Here is a 20,000-nt window from a genome sequence, read left to right on the forward strand (position 1 = left end):
CTGTAAATGCAACATAGGGCTGGGCGATATGGCCTTTTTTTAATATCTCGATATTTTTAGGCCATGTCACGATAAATATATAGAGATATATATCTCGATATTTTGCCTTAGCCTTAAATCAGGGGTCGGCAACCTTTACCAGTCAAAGAGCCATTTTGACCAGTTTCACAAATTACAGAAAACAATGGGAGCCGCAAAATTTTTTTGAAATTTTAAATGAAATAACACTGCATACAAAGTTTTTTTTTTTGCTTTGTGCTATGTATAAACCAGGGGTCTCAGACACGCTGCCTACACCTTTATATGGAATTTGAAAGCTGGTGCGGCACGCGGGTTTTAAATGAATGGCGCTTGTCAGCGTCATGCGTGCCGTGATGGTACAGCATATAGCACCCACTACAACCGGCGTGCCTGATCAGCCACACGTTGCATGGGGCTTCCGCTTGCTCACGTAGGTGACAGCTAGGCATACTTGGTCAACAACCACACAGGTTACACTGACGGTGGCGGTATAAAAAAAACTTTAACACTCTTACTAATAATGCGCCACACTGTGAACCCACACCAAACAAGAACGACAAACACATTTCGGGAGAACATCTGCACCGTAACACAACATAAACACAACAGGACAAATACCCAGAATCCCATGCAGCCCTAACTCTTCCGGGATACATTATACACCCCCGCTACCAAACCCCGCCCACCTTAACCGACGCACAGAGAGAGGGGAGTGGGGGGGGGTTGATGTGTGAGGGAGCAGGGTTGGGGTGGGGGCGGGGTTTGGTGGTAGCAGGGGTGTATAATGTAGCCCGGAAGAGTCAGGGCTGCATGGGATTCTGGGTGTTTGTTCTGTTGTGTTTATGTTGTGTTAAGGTGCAGATGTTCTCCCGAAATGTGTTTGTCATTCTTGTTTGGTTTTGGTTCAAAGTGTGGCGCATTATTAGTAAGAGTGTTAAAGTTGTTTTATATGGTCACCGTCAGTGTAACCTGTGTGGCTGTTGACCAAGTATGCCTTGCTGTCACGTGCGTGTGCTAGCAGAAGATGTATATTGTATAACAAGTGGTTGGGCTGGCACGTTGTTAATACAGATTGTAGAGGGCGCCAAATGTTGTACCATCATGGCACGCCCTTATTATAGCTGTAAGGGTGAAAGTCGGTGACTATTAATCCCGGGAGTTTTCTGCGAGAGGCACTGAAATCTGGAAGTCTCACGGGAAAATTGGGGGGTTCAGCAAGTAAGCTGCTGAGCCGCATCAGAGTGATTAAAGAGCCGCATGCGGCTCCGGAGCCGCGGGTTGCCGACCCCTGCCTTAAATGAACACTTGATGCATATAATCACAGCAGTATGATGATTCTATGTGTCTACATTAAAACATTCTTGTTCATACTGCATTAATATATGCTCATTTTAAACTTTCATACAGAGAGGGAAATCACAACTAAGTTAATTTAGCAAAAGTGTATTTATTAAACAGTTATTAAGCAGTGGCACAAACATTCATGTCATTTCCAAAACAGAAAGTGCAAGATTGTCAGAGACATTTTAAAACAAGCTATGAGTGCACTTTTGTGCATGATGTCACTAAGATGACATATCCAAACAACACTAAATTAAAGTGCACTTTTTGTACAGAACGCCACTACAATAGTTTAAAACATGATGTCACACAAGATATTTCAATAAGTGTCAAAATAAAATGAGCTGCATAATAGGAAATCAAATAGTGTATGTCCTTCGCTATGTGGTAGGTTCCTGCGGACGTTATCTCCTTCTGTTGATTTTTTTTTTTTGATGTGGAAATGTTTGCCTCGGCATTTTGTTGGTGTGGCACCGAACGGAGATGTTGACATGCGGAGTTTCAAACACTCTTCATTCTCTAGCGGGTGACTTCAAATATTAGCAGTAATGCTACTTTTTGTAGCAACGCTTTCGCCCCACACTTGACAAATTACGGTTGTCTGTTCGACATATTCCCGCTTGAAGCCAAACCACCGGCAGACGATGGACCCCCTGCTGTTTTCTTCATTTGTTACCAGATTCGCACCTTCTCTCTCGTATTACCACTCGCACCATAGCTAACGTTACCCATGCCGCTACCTCTCTGCTCCGCGAGGGCGTATACGTATGTGACGTATGTAAGAAGGTGCGCTTGTTTTATGTCTCTGTGAGAAGGAGAGTCAACAAAGAGTGAGAAGAGCCTGCAGTGTAATGCCCGCAGCTAAAAGCAACTGCGTGAGAACTAGGGATGTCCGATTATGGCTATTTTGCCGATATCCGATATTCCGATATTGTCCAACTCTTAATTACCGATACCGATATCAACCGATACCGATATATACAGTCGTAGAATTAAGACATTATTATGCCTAAATTGGACAACCAGGTATGGTGAAGATAAGGTCCTTTTTAAAAAAAATTAATAAAATAAAAATAAATACATTAAAAACATTTTCTTGAATAAAAAAGAAAGTAAAACAATATAAAATAGTTACATCAATCAATCAATCAATCAATCAATGTTTATTTATATAGCCCTAAATCACAAGTGTCTCAAAGGGCTGCACAAGCCACAACGACATCCTCGGTACAAAGCCCACATAAGGGCAAGGAAAAACTCACCCCAGTGGTACGTCGATGTGAATGACTATGAGAAACCTTGGAGAGGACCGCATATGTGGGTAACCCCCCCCCCCCTAGGGGAGACCGAATGCAATGGATGTCGAGTGGGTCTGACATAATATTGTGAGAGTACAGTCCATAGTGGATCCAACATAATAGTAATAGTCCAGTCCATAGTGGGGTCAGCAGGAAACCATCCCGAGCGGAGACAGCGCAGAGATGTTCCCAACCGATACACAGGCGAGCGGTCCACCCCGGGTCCCGACTCTGGACAGCCAGCACTTCATCCATGGCCACCGGACCTGTGTGTCTCCCCCTCCACAAGGGATAGGGGGGAGCAGAGGAGAAAAGAAAAGAAACGGCAGATCAACTGGTCTAAAAAAGGGGGGCTATTTAAAGGCTAGAGTATACAATACATATAAACTAGTAATTAATGAAAATGAGTAAAATTAACTATTAAAGGTTAGTACTATTAGTGGACCAGCAGCACGCACAATCATGTGTGCTTACGGACTGTATCCCTTGCAGACTGTATTGATATATATTGATATATAATGTAGGAACCACAATATTAATAACAGAAAGAAACAACCCTTTTGTGTGAATGGGGGGAGGGAGTTTTTTTGGGTTGGTGCACTAATTGTAAGTGTATCTTGTGTTTTTTATGTTGATTTAATAAAAAAAATAAAAAATAAAATAAAAACCCCCGATACCGATAATTTAAAAAAAACCAATACCGTTAATTTCCGATTTTACATTTTAAAGCATTTATCTAGTGAGAACGTATACTTGAATATCACAATATAGTCATTTTCTATATCGCACAGAGACAAACCCGCGATATATCGAGTATGTCGATATATCGCCCAGCCCGACAGTGAACTTGTCCAAATTGTGTTTTTGGTGTCCGTTTAAATCGTGAGCACCATTGTTACCAAGCACTGTCCTAATCCTCATGGGTATGGCATTGAGAACAGAGCTGCACAGGTTGGTACTAGAATCCTCTTCCACTCCTCCATGATGACATCACTGGTGGATGTTACACACCTTGTGCTCCTCTACTTTCCTTCCCTTTGCCTGAAGATGCCCCACAGGTGCGCCTTGTCATTTTAGAGAACCGCCGTGAAGGGAGGGGGGGGGGATCTTGCTCTGCTTCACCATGTCACAGTATATGTTGGAGTGTTTTTACCCTCAATGAACCACAGCTTCCCAGTCCTCGGCAGCACTCGTACATGCGGATCTTGACCTGATCACCACCATGCTTGACCGTAGGATGCTGTATATTTTAGGGATGTCCCGATTCGATATTTGGATCGGATCGGCTGCCGATATTTGCCAAAAATTGCGTATCGGCAAGGCATGGGAAAATGCCGATCCAGATCCAGTTAAAAAAAAAACCTCCGGTCCGTTTTCCAACGCACCGATTTAAATAATACATTCCACTTTTCTGCTGCTCCGTAATTTCCGTTCCGCATTTTCCAGCACACCTTCAACACATCCACAGGTCTGTGAATTCTCACGCAGTTGCTTTTAGCTGCTGGCATTACACGACAGGCTCTTCTCACTCTTTCCTGTGTCTCCCTCTCACAGACAGCAAGTGCACCTTCTTACATACGTCACCTACTGTCACGACATACGCCACATACGTATACGTCCTCCCCGAGCAGAGAGGTAGCAGCATGGCTAACGTTAGCTGTGATGCTAGCGCAGCCGTGCGAGCAACGCTCCCTCTAAGGTGCTCGCCTGTGCAATTGCGCACTGTTTAAGCGTCCTCTGCGCATAGCAAATCCATGCCACGCACAAAATCAAATAAAAAAATAAGCGCATAACAATTTTTGACACACGGACACGACAGAGAAAACAGTTTTCGTCATCATTGTTCAAATATTGTTACGTCTGTCGAGACGCTTATCTCCATTCGGTGCCACACGCCCACACCATCAAAATGCCGAGGCAAAAAAAAATAAAAAATCACTACATATTCTCTACTTCTCGCTAGTGTTACCATATCTGAGTTATTGTGCAGAAATATGGGGAAATAACTACAAATGTGCGCTACATTCGCTAACCATGTTACAAAAAAGATCAGTTAGAATAATACATAATGTTGGATATAGAGAACATACAAACCCTTTATTTATTAAGTCAGAAATATTAAAGTTTGGTGATTTGGTAAAATTGCAAACAGCTAAAATGATGTACAAAGCAAACTATAACCTGCTACCAAAGAATGTACAACAATTCTTCTCAACTAAAGAGGAAAAATATAACCTTAGAGGAAAAAATAATTTAAAACATTTATATGCACGTACAACACTTAAAACTTTTAGCATATCAGTATGTGGAATTAAATTATGGAATGGATTAAGTAAAGAAGTTAAAAATTGTACTGATATGATCTAGTTTAAGAGGTTGTTCAAAATAATAGTGCTTACAGAGTACAAAAAAGAAGAATTATGAGAAATACTTTCAACCTTATTGAAAATAAGATATTCTTCATCTCAGTATGTTAATAATGACTGAATTAATTAATTAATTACATATTACAAAACTGTTGTATACTAATTCATAGATGTTATTTTATTATATAAAAAGGTCAGTAAATGATTCTATATATTTGTAAACGCTTGAAGTGGGAAAGGGGTAGGATTAAATAAGCTTTGCTTCTTCCTACTCCTTTTCGGGCATGATGTAAAATGAAATGATATGAAATTGTGTGATGTATTATGATGTAAGTGTGTTCATGTTCGAAATAAACTAAAGAAAGAAAGTAAAAGAAAAATTTCCACATCAACACCATATGAAAAAATTAGTGATTTTTTTAGTTGTGATTTCCTTCTCTGCATGAAAGTTTAAAAGTAGCATATATTAATGCAGTATGAAGAAGAATGTATTAATGTATACATGCAAGCCTTGAAAGAACATTTTGAAAATCAAGACTACATTTCCTGCAAATGGGTGCATTTCTACCCTATATTTTAACTTTAGATTTATTCTCATACCAAACTCTTTTGGCTGTCTTTTTGACACTTGCATCCAGCGCCCCCCTCAACACCCTGGATTATAAATAATTCAATGTGATTATCTTGTGTGATGACTGTATTATGATGATAGTATATATCTGATAGTATATATCTGTATCATGAATCAATTTAAGTGGACCCCGACTTAAACAAGTTGAAAAACTTATTGGGGTGTTACCATTTAGTGGTCAATTGTACGGAATATGTACTTCACTGTGCAACCTACTAATAAAAGTCTCAATCAATCAATCAAAACACATAGAATCATCATACTGCTGTGATTATATGCATCAAGTGTTCATTCAAGGCTAAGGCAAAATATCGAGATATATATTGTGTATCGCAATATGGCCTTAAAATATCGCAATATTAAAAAAAGGCCATATCGCCCAGCCCTAGTTCAATGATGCCATTTCTGTTTGTCATGTATAATTTTGTCTATTTTGTGTTTATCCTTGAATAAACAGGTCAGTTTCTTGTTACCAACCATTGTGTATTATTCAAACTCCCCTAATTCAGCTGGCTAGTTGTTATCAAGAGTACTAAAACCCTTTTCAACATGATTCTGACAACTAAGTAGGCTAAATAACTTTAAACTTTAATACATGCTCGGATAGGCCAGTATCGGTCAGTATCGTTATCGGTCAGTATCGGTATCGGATCGGAAATGCAAAAACAATATCGGTATAGGATCGGAAGTGCAAAAACATGGATCGGGACATCCCTAGTATATTTACACAATAATGTCTGTGTGATGACCCATACAAGCTCTACACTGTCTACTCTTAATTAGTATGTCCAAGTTTACCTTCTGTTTTATTGTAACTTGACAAAATGTAATATTAATATGAATTAATTTAACACTATGTTGATCCTGCTTTAGACGACATCACATTCCTCCTCCCTGAGGGTGTACATGTATGCCGCGCGTACGTACATTACGCTGTATGTGCATGTTTAGGTATGTCACAGAGGCCCGTTTGGAACTTCTCGGCCCGAGGCTGCAGGTGAGGCCATCATTCAAGCGCGCAGATAAAACGATTCACACCCCCTTTTGACAGCGCCAAAGCTTGGCTTATTAGCTCCTTAAGGCGCCTGGATTTGTTTACGCCAAAGGGCGAGCTTTAGTCAGTGCCGTTCGCATTCAGTTTGATGGTGATGTCAACCCTTTCTTTGGGATGGAGAGGGCTCTTTTCTTTTTGTTTTACACGTGCCGGGAGCACACACATGCTGATGATTGTAGAATCAGTTTTTTTACTCACAGCTTTTTCTCATCTTTTCTGATGTTTCGATTTTTTTCTCTCCCAACCACTGTGCCTCTTCCAGGACCACCAAGCAAGCTTTGACGTCAACGGCAATGACAATGATCCCATGCCACGATACGACGCAACCAACGAGAACAAGTAAGAATGTAGAATTTTTTTATTTTTTTTTATCCCAGATGTCCTATTAAAATCAGTGGGTCTGTTCCTTCCTTCGTAACATTACTATTTGGGACCGTTCTGTTCGTGCGTGGAGGCTAATTTACTGAACTGTTTTTATTGGAGGGTAGGTATGAGAGTGGAGGCCTTTTTGAACGAATGAGTTTGAGTTTGAGTTTATTTGGAACCTGCATGCATACAACATTATACATCACAATTTCCAGTTTCTCTTTTCAACATTTTCGAAAAGAAGTAGGAAGAAGCAGAGCTTATTTAATCCTACCCCTTTTCTTTTACATAACAGAAATGATCGGTATTGGTTTCAAAAAGTAAAATTAATGACTTTTTAAAACGCCGCTGTATGGAGTGGTACATATCCAGTAAAACACGGACGTAGGGCATACTTGCCAATCCTCCCGATTTTCCCGGGAGACTCCCGAATTTCAGTGCCCATCCTGAAAATGTTGGTGGCGTGGTTAAGAGGGGAGGAGTATATTTACAGCTAGAATTCACCAAGTCAAGTATTTCATATATATATATATATATATATATATATATATATATATATAGTAAATACTTGACAGTGAATTATATATATATATATATATATATATATATATATTGGAATAAGCGGTAGAAAATGGATGGATGGATATATTTTAATATATATATATATATATATATATATATATATATAAATAAGAGAAATACTTGTATTTCAGTGTTCATTTATTTACACATATACACACACTTAACACTCATCTACTCATTGTTGAGTTAAGGGTTGAATTGTCCATCCTTGTTCTATTCTCTGTCACTATTTTTCTAACCATGCTGAACACCCTCTCTGATGATGCATTCTGCTTCGTCTCCTTGTTGTGTGCACAGTTGTGCACTGCACTCTCTAAAAGCCGTAGATGTTATTGTCACATATGCATGTACAGTAGATGGCAGTATTGTCCTGTTTAAGAGTGTCACAACATTGCTGTTTACGGCAGACGAACTGCTTTACGGTAGACGAAAACGGGACTGCCGTTGTTGTGTTGTTGCCGCCGCGCTGGGAGGACGTTAATGAAACTGCCTAACAATAAACCCACATAAGAAACCAAGAACTCGCCCTTGATCATTCTACAGTTATAACGTGATTGGGCAGGCACGCTGTTTATATTGTGGGAAAGCGGACGTGAAAACAGGCCGTCGACACGTCACTCAGGTCCGCATGAATTTCGGGAGATTTTCGGGAGAAAATTTGTCCCTGGAGGTTTTCGGGAGAGGCGCTGAATTTCGGTAGTCTCCCGGAAAATCCGGGACGGTTGGCAAGTATGATTGTACGGAATATGTACTGTACTGTGCAATCTACTAATAAAAGTCTCAATCAATCAATCAAAAAAAGCACTTTATATGTAGAAAGGTTTTGTTAAACCATTCTGAGCCTTATCTTATTTAGTTTTTATTTGATATATGTTGACCACATTAACCCTGGCAATGGATCCTGTGTGTATATGTATGTTATTGTTATGCTTAGCATTCATGACTGCCTGCTGTTGCACTGATCAGCCTAGTGGTGGCTCACATCCATCACACACAGAGCTATTTCTATTTTGGGGCAGAATTATCATAGTGTTCCCAATGTTAAAAGGATAAAGCCATTGTTTACAAATTTGGTAAATAAATAACCAAAACATTTATATTTTGTTGTTTTCTTACTGTACCGAAAATGAACCGAACCGTGACCTCTAAACCGAGGTACGTACAGAACCGAAATTTTGGTGTACCGTTACACCCCTAATTACTGTGTGTATAGTGTTTCCGCGACATCTTGCCCCCTGATGGAAAGACAACTCTTGAGACAAGATATGAGGCTGACACATGCTACACCAACTGTTTAGGGTGCATGGACAAAAATGTAGGTTACTCTCTAGTTCAAGGGTGCTCACACTTTTTCTGCAGGCGAGCTACTTTTCAATTGATCAAGTCGTGGGGATCTACCTCATTCATATATATAATTTACATTTACTTATTTATGAAATATATGTTTTTGTTAACAAGTTAAAGGTGTTTAATGATAATGCAAGCATGTTTAACACATATAGTTAATATTGTTAAAAAATTAAAGGTGTTTAATGATAATACAAGCATGTTTAATAAATATAGTTAATATTGTTAACAAGTTAAAGGTGTTTAATGATAATACAAGCATGTTTAACACATAGTTAATATAGTTAAAAAATTAAAGGTGTTTAATGATAATACAAGAATGTTTAATACATATAACTTAAAGGTGTTTAAAGATAATACAAGCATGTTTAACACATATTGATTCCTTTCTTTCATGAAGACAAGAATATAAGTTGGTGTATTACCTGATTGTGATGACTTGCATTGATTGGAATCAGACAGTGGTGCTGATAATGTCCGCATTTTCGAATGGAGGAGAAAAAAAGTCCTCCTTTCTGTCCAATACCACATGAAAGTGGTTGGTTTTTGGCATCTTATTTGTCCAGCTTCCGTACTCCTTTGTATGCACTTTACAAGAAATACATTGTCGGCAAACTCTGTAGCTTGCTAGCTTGTGCACGCCAGCTTTCTGAGACTCTTATTTTGTTAGCGCAACTGTGCAACTGTGCAGTCGGTCTTTGGAGTTTTGACGACAGGTACGGCGCCAGAGTCTGTTGAAATAAAGTGTTTCTCGCCTTCCAGTCGGTAATTTTAATGAGCTGGCAGCAGCCAGCGTCATCTCAGAAGACCCTCTGGTGCCGTGAATGTCAATCAAGTGACGAAAGTGACGTCGTAGTGAAGATTTATGATCGCTCATTTTTAGGACTATTTTTTTAATGCCTGGCTGGTGATCGACTGACACACCCTCCGAGATCGACCGGTAGCTCGCGATCGACGTAATGAGCACCCCTGCTCTAGTTACTGCAAGTGATTTTTTTGTTGACTTTTTGGGACTACACCGACTGTAGATGACAAAACAATACACTAATGGTTGAAAGAAGTACACGTTACCATACAAGTTACAATAAATTTTTGCAGTTGATACGTTGTACTCTGGGGGGAAAAAACAACCTCAAATCACACCGAAAAAGGCATGAATGAAGTGAAATATTGAGCAAGGCATTGAATCTGAGTTGTGTGTGTCTGTTGTCCCACTGTCAGTAATCCACAGCACAAGATTCTCTTCTGGCTGAGTCACAGCGTAATTATTGAATAAGCCATACACAGATGTGTAGAAAATGGAAAATACAGACAAGTGCAAAGAGTGGAACGACAGCCAGGCCAAAGATTTTATGGATAAGTAAAATGAAATGAACTGAAGGAAGACTGTTGAGGCGTTTTAAAAAGGAGAGCCAGTTTGGCTCATTTAGCGCCGTTTTTAAAGAGAACACGAACGATTTGCAATGTTAAACTTGTATTTTTTTTTAAAACTCACAATAAGTTTTGTGTTAACGTTCTGGAAATGGGGACCGTGACACAGCTGAGAGGATGCGTGACTGCTTTCATAAACAAAGTGGTGTCTGCTACCTTAGCTTCGTTCTCAAGTCTTCCATTCCAGATGCCCAAATTGGAAGAATCAGTGCCGACATGTGACACTGACTCTGCGGCCACACACATACTGTACACCACTGGCGTGGCCTGGATCATTTTAATAAATCACAGGCTTTGAAGCAGTCAATGACATCAGACTGGCCCACAACTTCAGCTCTGAATTTGGCAGATACTAACCAGTTTGCAGCAGATTCCTACAAACACGTGGACCCCAACTTAAACAAGTTGAAAAACTTATTCGGGTGTTACCATTTAGTGGTCAATTGTACGGAATATGTACTGAACTGTGCAATCTACTAATAAACATTTCAATCAATCAATCAAAACACCAAAGCATTTTTGTCCTTGTTAGAGAATCTTTGGCCAGTGTTTTTGCAGTAGGTCCTGAAAAAACACAACACTCTTGTCATTTAATTGACCTTTGAATCACTTTTTGCAGTCGGTTCCTAAAAACAGCAGAGGGCTTCAATAATATAGAGCACAGGTGTCAAACTCAAGGCATGGGGGGCCAAATCTGGCCCGCCACATTATTTTATGTGGCCCGTGAAAGCCTGGAAATAATATGCGTTAATAAAATTGCGTAATATTTTCCTACTAAATATATTGGTTTTCATTCCCTTTTGACATTAAAAATCATGTACTACAAGCAATTGCATATCTTTTAAAATTCAATATTATTTTTTTTATTATTCTTCGGTCAATGGTCAACAAAATAAACAAACAGTTGTACATTCATAGATTGAAAATGAAAATGTTGCAGACCGAAAGGGTTTAGGCTGAAGTTGAACACTTATAGCGCCTAACCCTATAAACAATGTCAAGTACAAGATGAACTTCCGAAAATTATGAAATGTCTTTTGTACAACATATTATAAATACACATTTTACACAATATGAACACCGTTCAATTATATACACAGTAAAGGCATGTGAAATATCCTTATACGCGTGTTAAACCTTTGTACCAATTTATATACTATATACAAACAATTATACTTCCATTATTATTTATATCCCACATTTAGTATTTTAATTAACATTGATCATAGTATGATTCAAGAATGATATATTTTTCCAAGACATTGGTCTTAAAGTGTTTTTTAAATGTGTGAATGGACCTGGAACATTTTAAGGAATCATCCAAGCTGTTCCACAGTTGAACCCCCCTGACACAAACACATCTACTTTTTAAGCTTGTTCTTATCTTAGCTTTCTGGAAGACAGCTGAACCTCTGAGGTCATAGGGATTCTCTCTGGGTTTGAACCTCTCCTGTAGACACCGAGGCAGCATGTGGTTATGAGCTTCGTACGTCACAATAGCAGTGTTGAGGTCAACAAGATCATGCAGTTTTAATGTTTTTAATTGAATAAACAGAGCATTGGTATGGTCATGATAATCTGCATAATTTACAATTCTAATCGCTTTCTTTTGAAGTAAGAATATAGAGTTTGTTTTGTAATTGTTACCCCAGATTTCAACACAATAATTAAGATAAGGGAGTACGAAAGAATTATATAACATATTAAGAGCCTTTTGATTTACGGAGTTTTTGATTTTATGTAACATAGCAATATTTTTTGCCATCTTTGTCTTAAGTATATTTATGTACAGTTTCCAATTTAATTTATCATCTATATAGATTCCCAAAAATGTTGTTGAATACACCCTTTCTATCGCCATATCATCAATTCTTATATGACACTGTATGTTATTTTTTCCTATTTCCAAAAAGTATATATTTTGTTTTATTTAGGTTGATTGACAGTTTATTGGCATCAAACCATTGCTTTAGTATGTGGAGTTCGCTGTCTACAGTCTCTAAGAGTTGGCCAAGGTCTTGCCCAGAACAGTACAGACTTGTATCGTCAGCAAAGAGAATACAATTGAGGTTTTTTTTAAAGATTTTGCAGATATCATTAATATACAATAAAACAATTTTGGTCCCAGTACAGAACCTTGGGGCACTCCATGTGTTATAATCTTTTTATCTGAATCTACATTGTTCATATGCACATACTGTTCTCTACCACCAAGATAACTTTTCAACCAATCATGAGCAAGACCTCTAAAACCATACCTCTGCATTTTGTTTAAAAGTAATGTGTGATCGATGGTGTCAAAGGCCTTGCTCAGGTCAATAAAAACGCCAACAACAAACTCCCTCTTATCAATTGCAGTGGTTACCTCCTCAACTAGTTCCATCACTGCCATGGAAGTGGACCTGTTTGGTCGAAAACCGTATTGGTGTTCACTTAGCAAGTGATGCTTATCAATAAAACTGTTTAATCTTGACACAAATAATTTTTCAATCAATTTATCAAAATCAAAATATGACCTCTTCTAGTATTCCAAAAATATTTTTTGTTAAAATAAAGATAAATACTGTACTTAATTATCTGCTTGACTTATGATTTCAAAACAAATTATCAATCAAATTGTAGACTGCAAAATTGACAATAGATTTTACGTAGTTTTTTGTTGTTTTTTTAACCATAAAATCAACTTTGGTACTGTTTTTTTTTCCATATACAGTAAGACACTAAAACATTAAAAAACTAACAAAAAAACCCATTAAAACAACAAGATTTTACGGTAAAAAAAACAAAACTGGCAACTCTATTGCTTAAATTTTACTGCTAAAAATAGTGGTATTGTTTCTCCATTCCATTCTATTTATTCCATTTTTATATGCTGTAAAAAAACAGCTACTTTTACTGTAAAATTCTGGTAACTGAGCTGCCAGTTTTTAAAGTAAAATAAAAAAAAAATTTTGCAGCTTATGTAAAAAAATATATTGTTAATGTATTATATATATATATACATGTATATTCATATATTACTCATTGTTAAAAGTGGCCCTCTGAGGGCAACCATAACTGCGATGTGGTCCTCGATGAAAACGAGCTTGACACCCCTGATATAGAGTATCTTTGACTAGTTTTTTTTCTAATTAAAAGTAGTAGAGCTCTCCTCAAGATTTGTGTAGTATGTCCTTAAAAAAACCCAAAGAGCTCTCCTGTAGTCTTTTTTTAAGTATGCCTTAAAAAACAGCAGTGCTCCTGTCCTATAGAGCAGTGGTTCTCAAATGGGGGTACTTGAAGGTATGCCAAGGGGTACGTGAGATTTTTTTTAAATATTCTAAAAATAGCAACAATTCAAAAATCCTTTATAAATATATTTATTGAATAATACTTCAACAAAATATGAATGTAAGTTCATAAACTGAACATCAAATCAAGTAGATTACAATGCAACAATGCAACAATGCAATATTCAGTGTTGACAGCTAGATTTTTTGTGGACATGTTCCATAAATATTGATGTTAAAGATTTCTTTTTTTGTGAAGAAATGTTTTGAATTAAGTTCATAAATCCAGATGGATCTTTATTACAATCCCCAAAGAGGGCACTTTAAGTTGATGATTACTTCTATGTGTAGAAATCTTTATTTATAATTGAATCACTTGTTTATTTTTCAACAAGTTTTTAGTTATTTTTAAATCTTTTTTTCCCAAATAGTTCAAGAAAGACCACTACAAATGAGCAATATTTTGCACTGTTATACAATTTAATTAATCAGAAACTGATGACATAGCACTGTATTTTACTTCTTTATACCTCTTTTTTTCAACCAAAAATGCTTTGCTCTGATTAGGGGGTACTTGAATTAAAAAACATTTCACAGGGGGTACATCATTGAAAAAAGGTTGAGAACCACTGCTATAGAGAATCTTTAATTAGCATTTTTCTTAGTACAGTATGTCCTTAAAAACAACAGTGCTCTCCTGTCATTTAGAGGATGTTTGACCAACTTTTACTAAGTATGTCCTTAAAATCATAATTATCATAATTATCCCCTCAACTCCCCCCAAAATGGATTAACTCGCTGGAATAAAAAAAGACAATATAACATACATCCATAAGCGTGGATGCATATGAAAAAGTGCAATATATTTATCTGTACAGTAACCTATTTATTTATTCATACATGCACATTATTGCTTTTTTTATTCTGCACTACCATCAGCTGATGTAACAAAATTTCGTTCTTATCTGTACTGTAAAGTTCAAATTTGAATGACAATAAAAAGTAAGTCTAAGTCTAAAACAGCAGAGCTCTACTGTTGTATAGAGCAGTGTTTTTCAACCTTTTTTGAGCCAAGGCACATTTTTTGCGTTGAAAAAATCCGGAGGCACACCACCAGTAGAAATCGTTAAAAAACTAAACTCAGTTGACAGTAAAAAGTTGTTGTCGCAATTGTCGGATATGAATTCAAACCATAACCATAACCAAGCATGCATCACTATAGCACTTGTCTCAAAGTAGGTCTACTGTCACCACCTGTCACATCCCGCCGTGACTTATTTTGAGTTTTTCTGTGTTTTCCTGTGTGTGGTGTTTTAGTTCTTGTCTTGCGCTCCTATTTTGGTGTTGATTGTCATGTCATGCACGGATGTACTTTGTGGACGCCATCTGCTCCACACGCAGTAAGTAAGTCTTTGCTGTCGTCCAGCATTCTGTTTTTGTTTACTTTGTAGCCAGTTCAGTTTTAGTTTTGTTCTGCATAGCTTTCCCTAAGCTTCAATGCCTTTTCTTAGAGGCACTCACCTTTTCTTTATTTTTGGTTTAAGCATTAGATACCTTTTTACCTGCACACTGCCTCCCGCTGTTTCCGACATCTACAAAGCAATTAGCTACCGGCTGCCACCATATGAAAGAGTATTACACGGTTACTCCGCCGAGCTCTAGGCAGCACCAACACTCAACAACAACACATAATTTGCGGACTATAATTACCGTATTTTTCGGAGTATAAATCGCTACGGAGTATGAGTCGCACCGGCCGAAAATGCATAATAAAGAAGGAAAAAACATATATAAGTCGCACTGGAGTATAAGTCGCATTTTTGGGGGACATTTATTTGATAAAAGCCAACACCAAGAATAGACATTTGAAAGGCAATTTAAAATAAATAAAGAATAGTGAACAACAGGCTGAATAAGTGTACGTTATATGAGGCATAAATAACCAACTGGTATGTTAACGTAACATATTATGGTAAGAGTCATTCAAATAACTATAATCAATCAATGTCAATTAATGTTTATTTATATAGCCCTAAATCACAAGTGTCTCAAAGGGCTGCACAAGCCACAACGACATCCTCGGTACAGAGCCCACATAAGGGCAAGGAAAAACTCACCCCAGTGGGACGTCGATGTGAATGACTATGAGAAACCTTGGAGAGGACCGCATATGTATAACATATAGAACATGCTATACGCTTACCAAACAATCTGTCACTCCTAATCACTAAATCCCATGAAATCTTATACGTCTAGTCTCTTACGTGAATGAGCTAAATAATATTATTTGATATTTTACGGTAATGTGTTAATAATTTCACACATAAGTCGCTCCAGAGTATAAGTCGCACCCCCGGCCAAACTATGAAAAAAACTGCGACTCATAGTCCGAAAAATACGGTACTGGTTTGCAAAAAATATTTTTAACCCAAATAGGTGAAATTAGATAATCTCCCACGGCACACCAGACTGTGTCTCACGGCACACTAGTGCCGCGGCACAGTGGTTGAAAAACACTGGTATAGAGGATCGTTTTTCTTTCAGTAGTTCCTTAAAAACAGTAGAGGACCTTAAACTACTTCTTGTAGTATGTCCTTAAAAACAGTTAAACTCGTCATATAGGCAAGGCATTGAGGATTTCTGACTGGCTTTTTTTATAACTGTCATTTAAAACAGCAGTGTTCCTGTTATATAGAGGATCTTTGAATAGCTTTTTGCAATATGTCCTAAATACAGCAGAGCACGTTTGTCATATAGAGCAGTGGCCCCCAACCACCGCGCCGTGGCCCGGTACCAATCGATCCGGTCCGTGGATCGATTGGTATCAGGCCGCACAAGAAATTAGAAAAAAAAAAATATATATATATATTTTTATTTTTCATTATTTTTTTTATTTTTTTTATTTTTTGTCAAATCAACATAAAAAACACAAGATACACTTACAATTAGTGCACCAACCCAAAATATTCTCTGCATTTGACCCATCACCCTTGATCACCCCCTGGGAGGTGAGGTGGCACTCAGCATCAAGGGTTGGAATTGGGGGTTAAATCACCAAAAATGATTCCCGGGCGCGGCCACCGCTGCTGCTCACTGCTCATAATACCATAATAATACATTTCCAATTCCAAAACCAAACCCGGCCCAGCAACATTCAGAATAGAATCAACAGTGCAATTGAGAGGACACACAAACATGACACAAAACAATCCAAAAATAGTCAAATAAAAATGAATAATATCAACAACAGTATCAATATTAATAAGAATTCCAACATAGCAGTGATAAGAAATCCCTCATTGACATAATCATCACAGCCATTTATAAAAAATAAAATAAAAACATTTAAAAAAATGAACAATAGTGTCACAGTGGCTTACACACTGTGTCCAATATTTTCCACAAAGATATAATACTTAAAATGATTAAAATATGTAAAAAAATGTACATATTGTTATGTACATGTCTGTTACTACATTATACATAGACTTGCAGTGTGCATATAAAAAGTTGCTGGGGGGTTTGGAAGTTGTTTTAGAGGACTTTGAAGTCCATTACCCGCATCTTTCAAGCCTTTTTTTTATCATCTTTAAAATCGTAAAAAAAAAAAAAAAAGACGTGTGTTCTTGTCTCTCATAATGATTGTGAACGATAGGCAAAATTCCCCCCAAAAAGTGCAATTCCCTCTTTAAAGACTGAACTGGAAATCTCATATACAAAACATACAACATAAGGTGGCAAAAAACATTTCAATAATGAATAAAGCAAAAATATGTCTTGGGCCAAAAATCACTACATATTCTCTACTGCTCGCTAGTGTTACCATATCTGAGTTATTGTGCAGAAATATGGGGAAATAACTACAAATGTGCGCTACATTCGCTAACCGTGTTACAAAAAAGATCGGTTAGAATAATACATAATGTTGGATATAGAGAACACACAAACCCTTTATTTATTAAGTCAGAAATATTAAAGTTCGGTGATTTGGTAAAATTGCGAACAGCTAAAATGATGTACAAAGCAAACTATAACCTGCTACCAAAGAATGTACAACAATTCTTCTCAACTAAAGAGGAGAAATATAACCTTAGAGGAAAAAATTATTTAAAACATTTATATGCACTTAGAACTTTTAGCATATCAGTATGTGGAATTAAATTATGGAATGGATTAAGTAAAGAAGTTAAAAATTGTACTGATATGATCCAGTTTAAGAGGTTGTTCAAAATAATAGTGCTTACAGAGTACAAAGAAGAAGAATTATGAGAAATACTTTCAACATTATTGAAAATAAGATATTCTTCATCTCAGTATGTTAATAATGACTGAATTAATTAATTAATTACATATTACAAAACTGTTGTACCGTATTTTCCGCACCATAAGCCGCCCTGGGTTATAAGCCGCGCCTTCAATGAACGGCATATTTCAAAACTTTGTCCACCTATAAGCCGCCCCGTGTTATAAGCCGCATCTAACTGCGCTAAAGGAATGTCAAAAAAACAGTCAGATAGGTCAGTCAAACTTTAATAATATATTAAAAACCAGCGTGATGTGGGCGCGCATGGAGTCGTATATCAACATGGACGGAGCTGCGTGAAAAAAGCCACCCGGCCTCTTCGCGTAAACTTACCTTAACCACTCGCTCATCTTTTCTTCATCCATCCATCCCTTCGAGTTAGCTTTTATGATGACGCCGGCTGGAAAGGTCTCTTTTGGCAAGGTCTTCCTTTTGAATATCACCATGGGTGGAAGTTTCTGGCCATTAGCATGGCAAGCTAGAACCACAGTGAAGGATGACTTCTCATTCCCTGTGGTGCGAATATTCACCGTACGTGCTCCCGTTGTATCCACAGTGCGGTTCACAGGAATATCAAAAGTCAGTGGAACCTCGTCCATGTTGATAATGTTCTCTGGCCGGATCTTTTTTTCAGCTATCTTGTTTTTACAATATGCACGGAAAGTAGCCAGCTTTTCTTGAAAGTCTTTAGGCAGTTGCTGTGAAATAGTAGTCCGTGTGCGGATGGAGAGATTGCGTCTTTTCATGAACCGGAAACCTGTCGCTTAGTAGGAGCCATTTTGTGGTCTTTACAGATGTAAACACACAAAGGAAATGTACGGTAATATCCGCGCGCTTTTTCTTCTTCTACGGGGGCGGGTGGTTGCTTACAGTAGAAGAAGAAGCGCTTCCTCTTCTATGGGGGCGGGTGCTTACCTTGGCGGTTGCTTGCGTAGAAGAAGAAGCACTTCCTCTTCTACGGGGAAAAAAGATGGCGGCTGTTTACCGTAGTTGCGAGACCGAAACTTTATGAAAACGAATCTTAATATTAATCCATATATAAAGCGCACCGGGTTATAAGCCGCACTGTCAGCTTTTGAGTAAATTTGTGGTTTTTAGGTGCGGCTAATAGTGCGGAAAATACGGTATACTAATTCATAGATGTTATTTTATTATATAAAAAGGTCAGTAAATGATTCTATATATTTGTAAACGCTTTGAAGTGGGAAAGGGGTAGGATTAAATACGCTTTGCTTCTTCCTACTCCTTTTCGGGCATGATGTAAAGTGAAATGATATGAAATTGTGTGATGTATTATGATGTAAGTGTGTTCATGTTCGAAATAAACTAAAGAAGGAAAGTAATAAAAACCGAATTCTGCACATTTTTCCCAGCACTTTTAAAACACCTTGGTCTTTTCCAAGCAGAACGTTTGATTAGCAAGATTGTGTGCTTCCATAGCAGGGGTGAGAGCCAGAGGATGGGGGGGTGTTGAGATGCAGATGTTCTCTGCGGGAGGTGTGTGTGTGTGTGTGTGTGTGTGTGTGTGTGTGTGTGTGTGTGTGTGTGTGTGTGTGTGTGTGTGTGTGTGTGTGTTTTGTGCCGATCTAGGAAGTGCTGTTTTTGAGAAGGAGGGAGGCGGACAAATGCACTTAAGGTCACTGACCTGATCCCATTGTCACAACTGAATTTACTGGTGGAATGTTACCCGTGTGTGTGTGCGTGCGACTTTTGGTAGAAGTCCTGCTTGTGTGTACACTTCCGCCATAGATGACCTCCTGCACTGCAAAAAGTCAGTGTTCAAAAACAAGAAGAAAAAAAAAATACAAAAATGAGGTGTATTTTATTTGAACGAAGCAAAATTATCTGCCAATAGAACAAGAAAATTTGACATGTCAAGACTTTCCAAAACAAGTAAAATTAGCTAACTTCAATGAACCCAAAAATATCTTAAAATAAGTATATTCTCGCTAATAACAAGTGCACTTTTCTTGGTTGGAAAAAAAAAAAAG

The 20,000-nt window shown here is 37.7% G+C and overlaps 1 protein-coding gene across 4 annotated transcripts in view; it reads left to right on the forward strand.

Annotated features, from left to right (window-relative positions):
• pcsk5b (proprotein convertase subtilisin/kexin type 5b) overlaps nt 1-20,000 on the forward strand; it is a 353,408-nt gene that overhangs the window by 101,366 nt on the left and 232,042 nt on the right. For all 4 annotated transcript variants that reach the window (XM_061933203.1, XM_061933210.1, XM_061933218.1 and 1 more), the window contains exon 5: nt 6,974-7,050. In XM_061933203.1, the coding sequence (XP_061789187.1) occupies nt 6,974-7,050 (77 nt within the window). The remainder of the gene's footprint in view (nt 1-6,973; nt 7,051-20,000) is intronic.

The sequence above is a fragment of the Nerophis lumbriciformis genome, linkage group LG03 (genome assembly GCF_033978685.3).
Source record: "Nerophis lumbriciformis linkage group LG03, RoL_Nlum_v2.1, whole genome shotgun sequence".
NCBI classification, from domain to species: Eukaryota; Metazoa; Chordata; class Actinopteri; order Syngnathiformes; family Syngnathidae; genus Nerophis; species Nerophis lumbriciformis.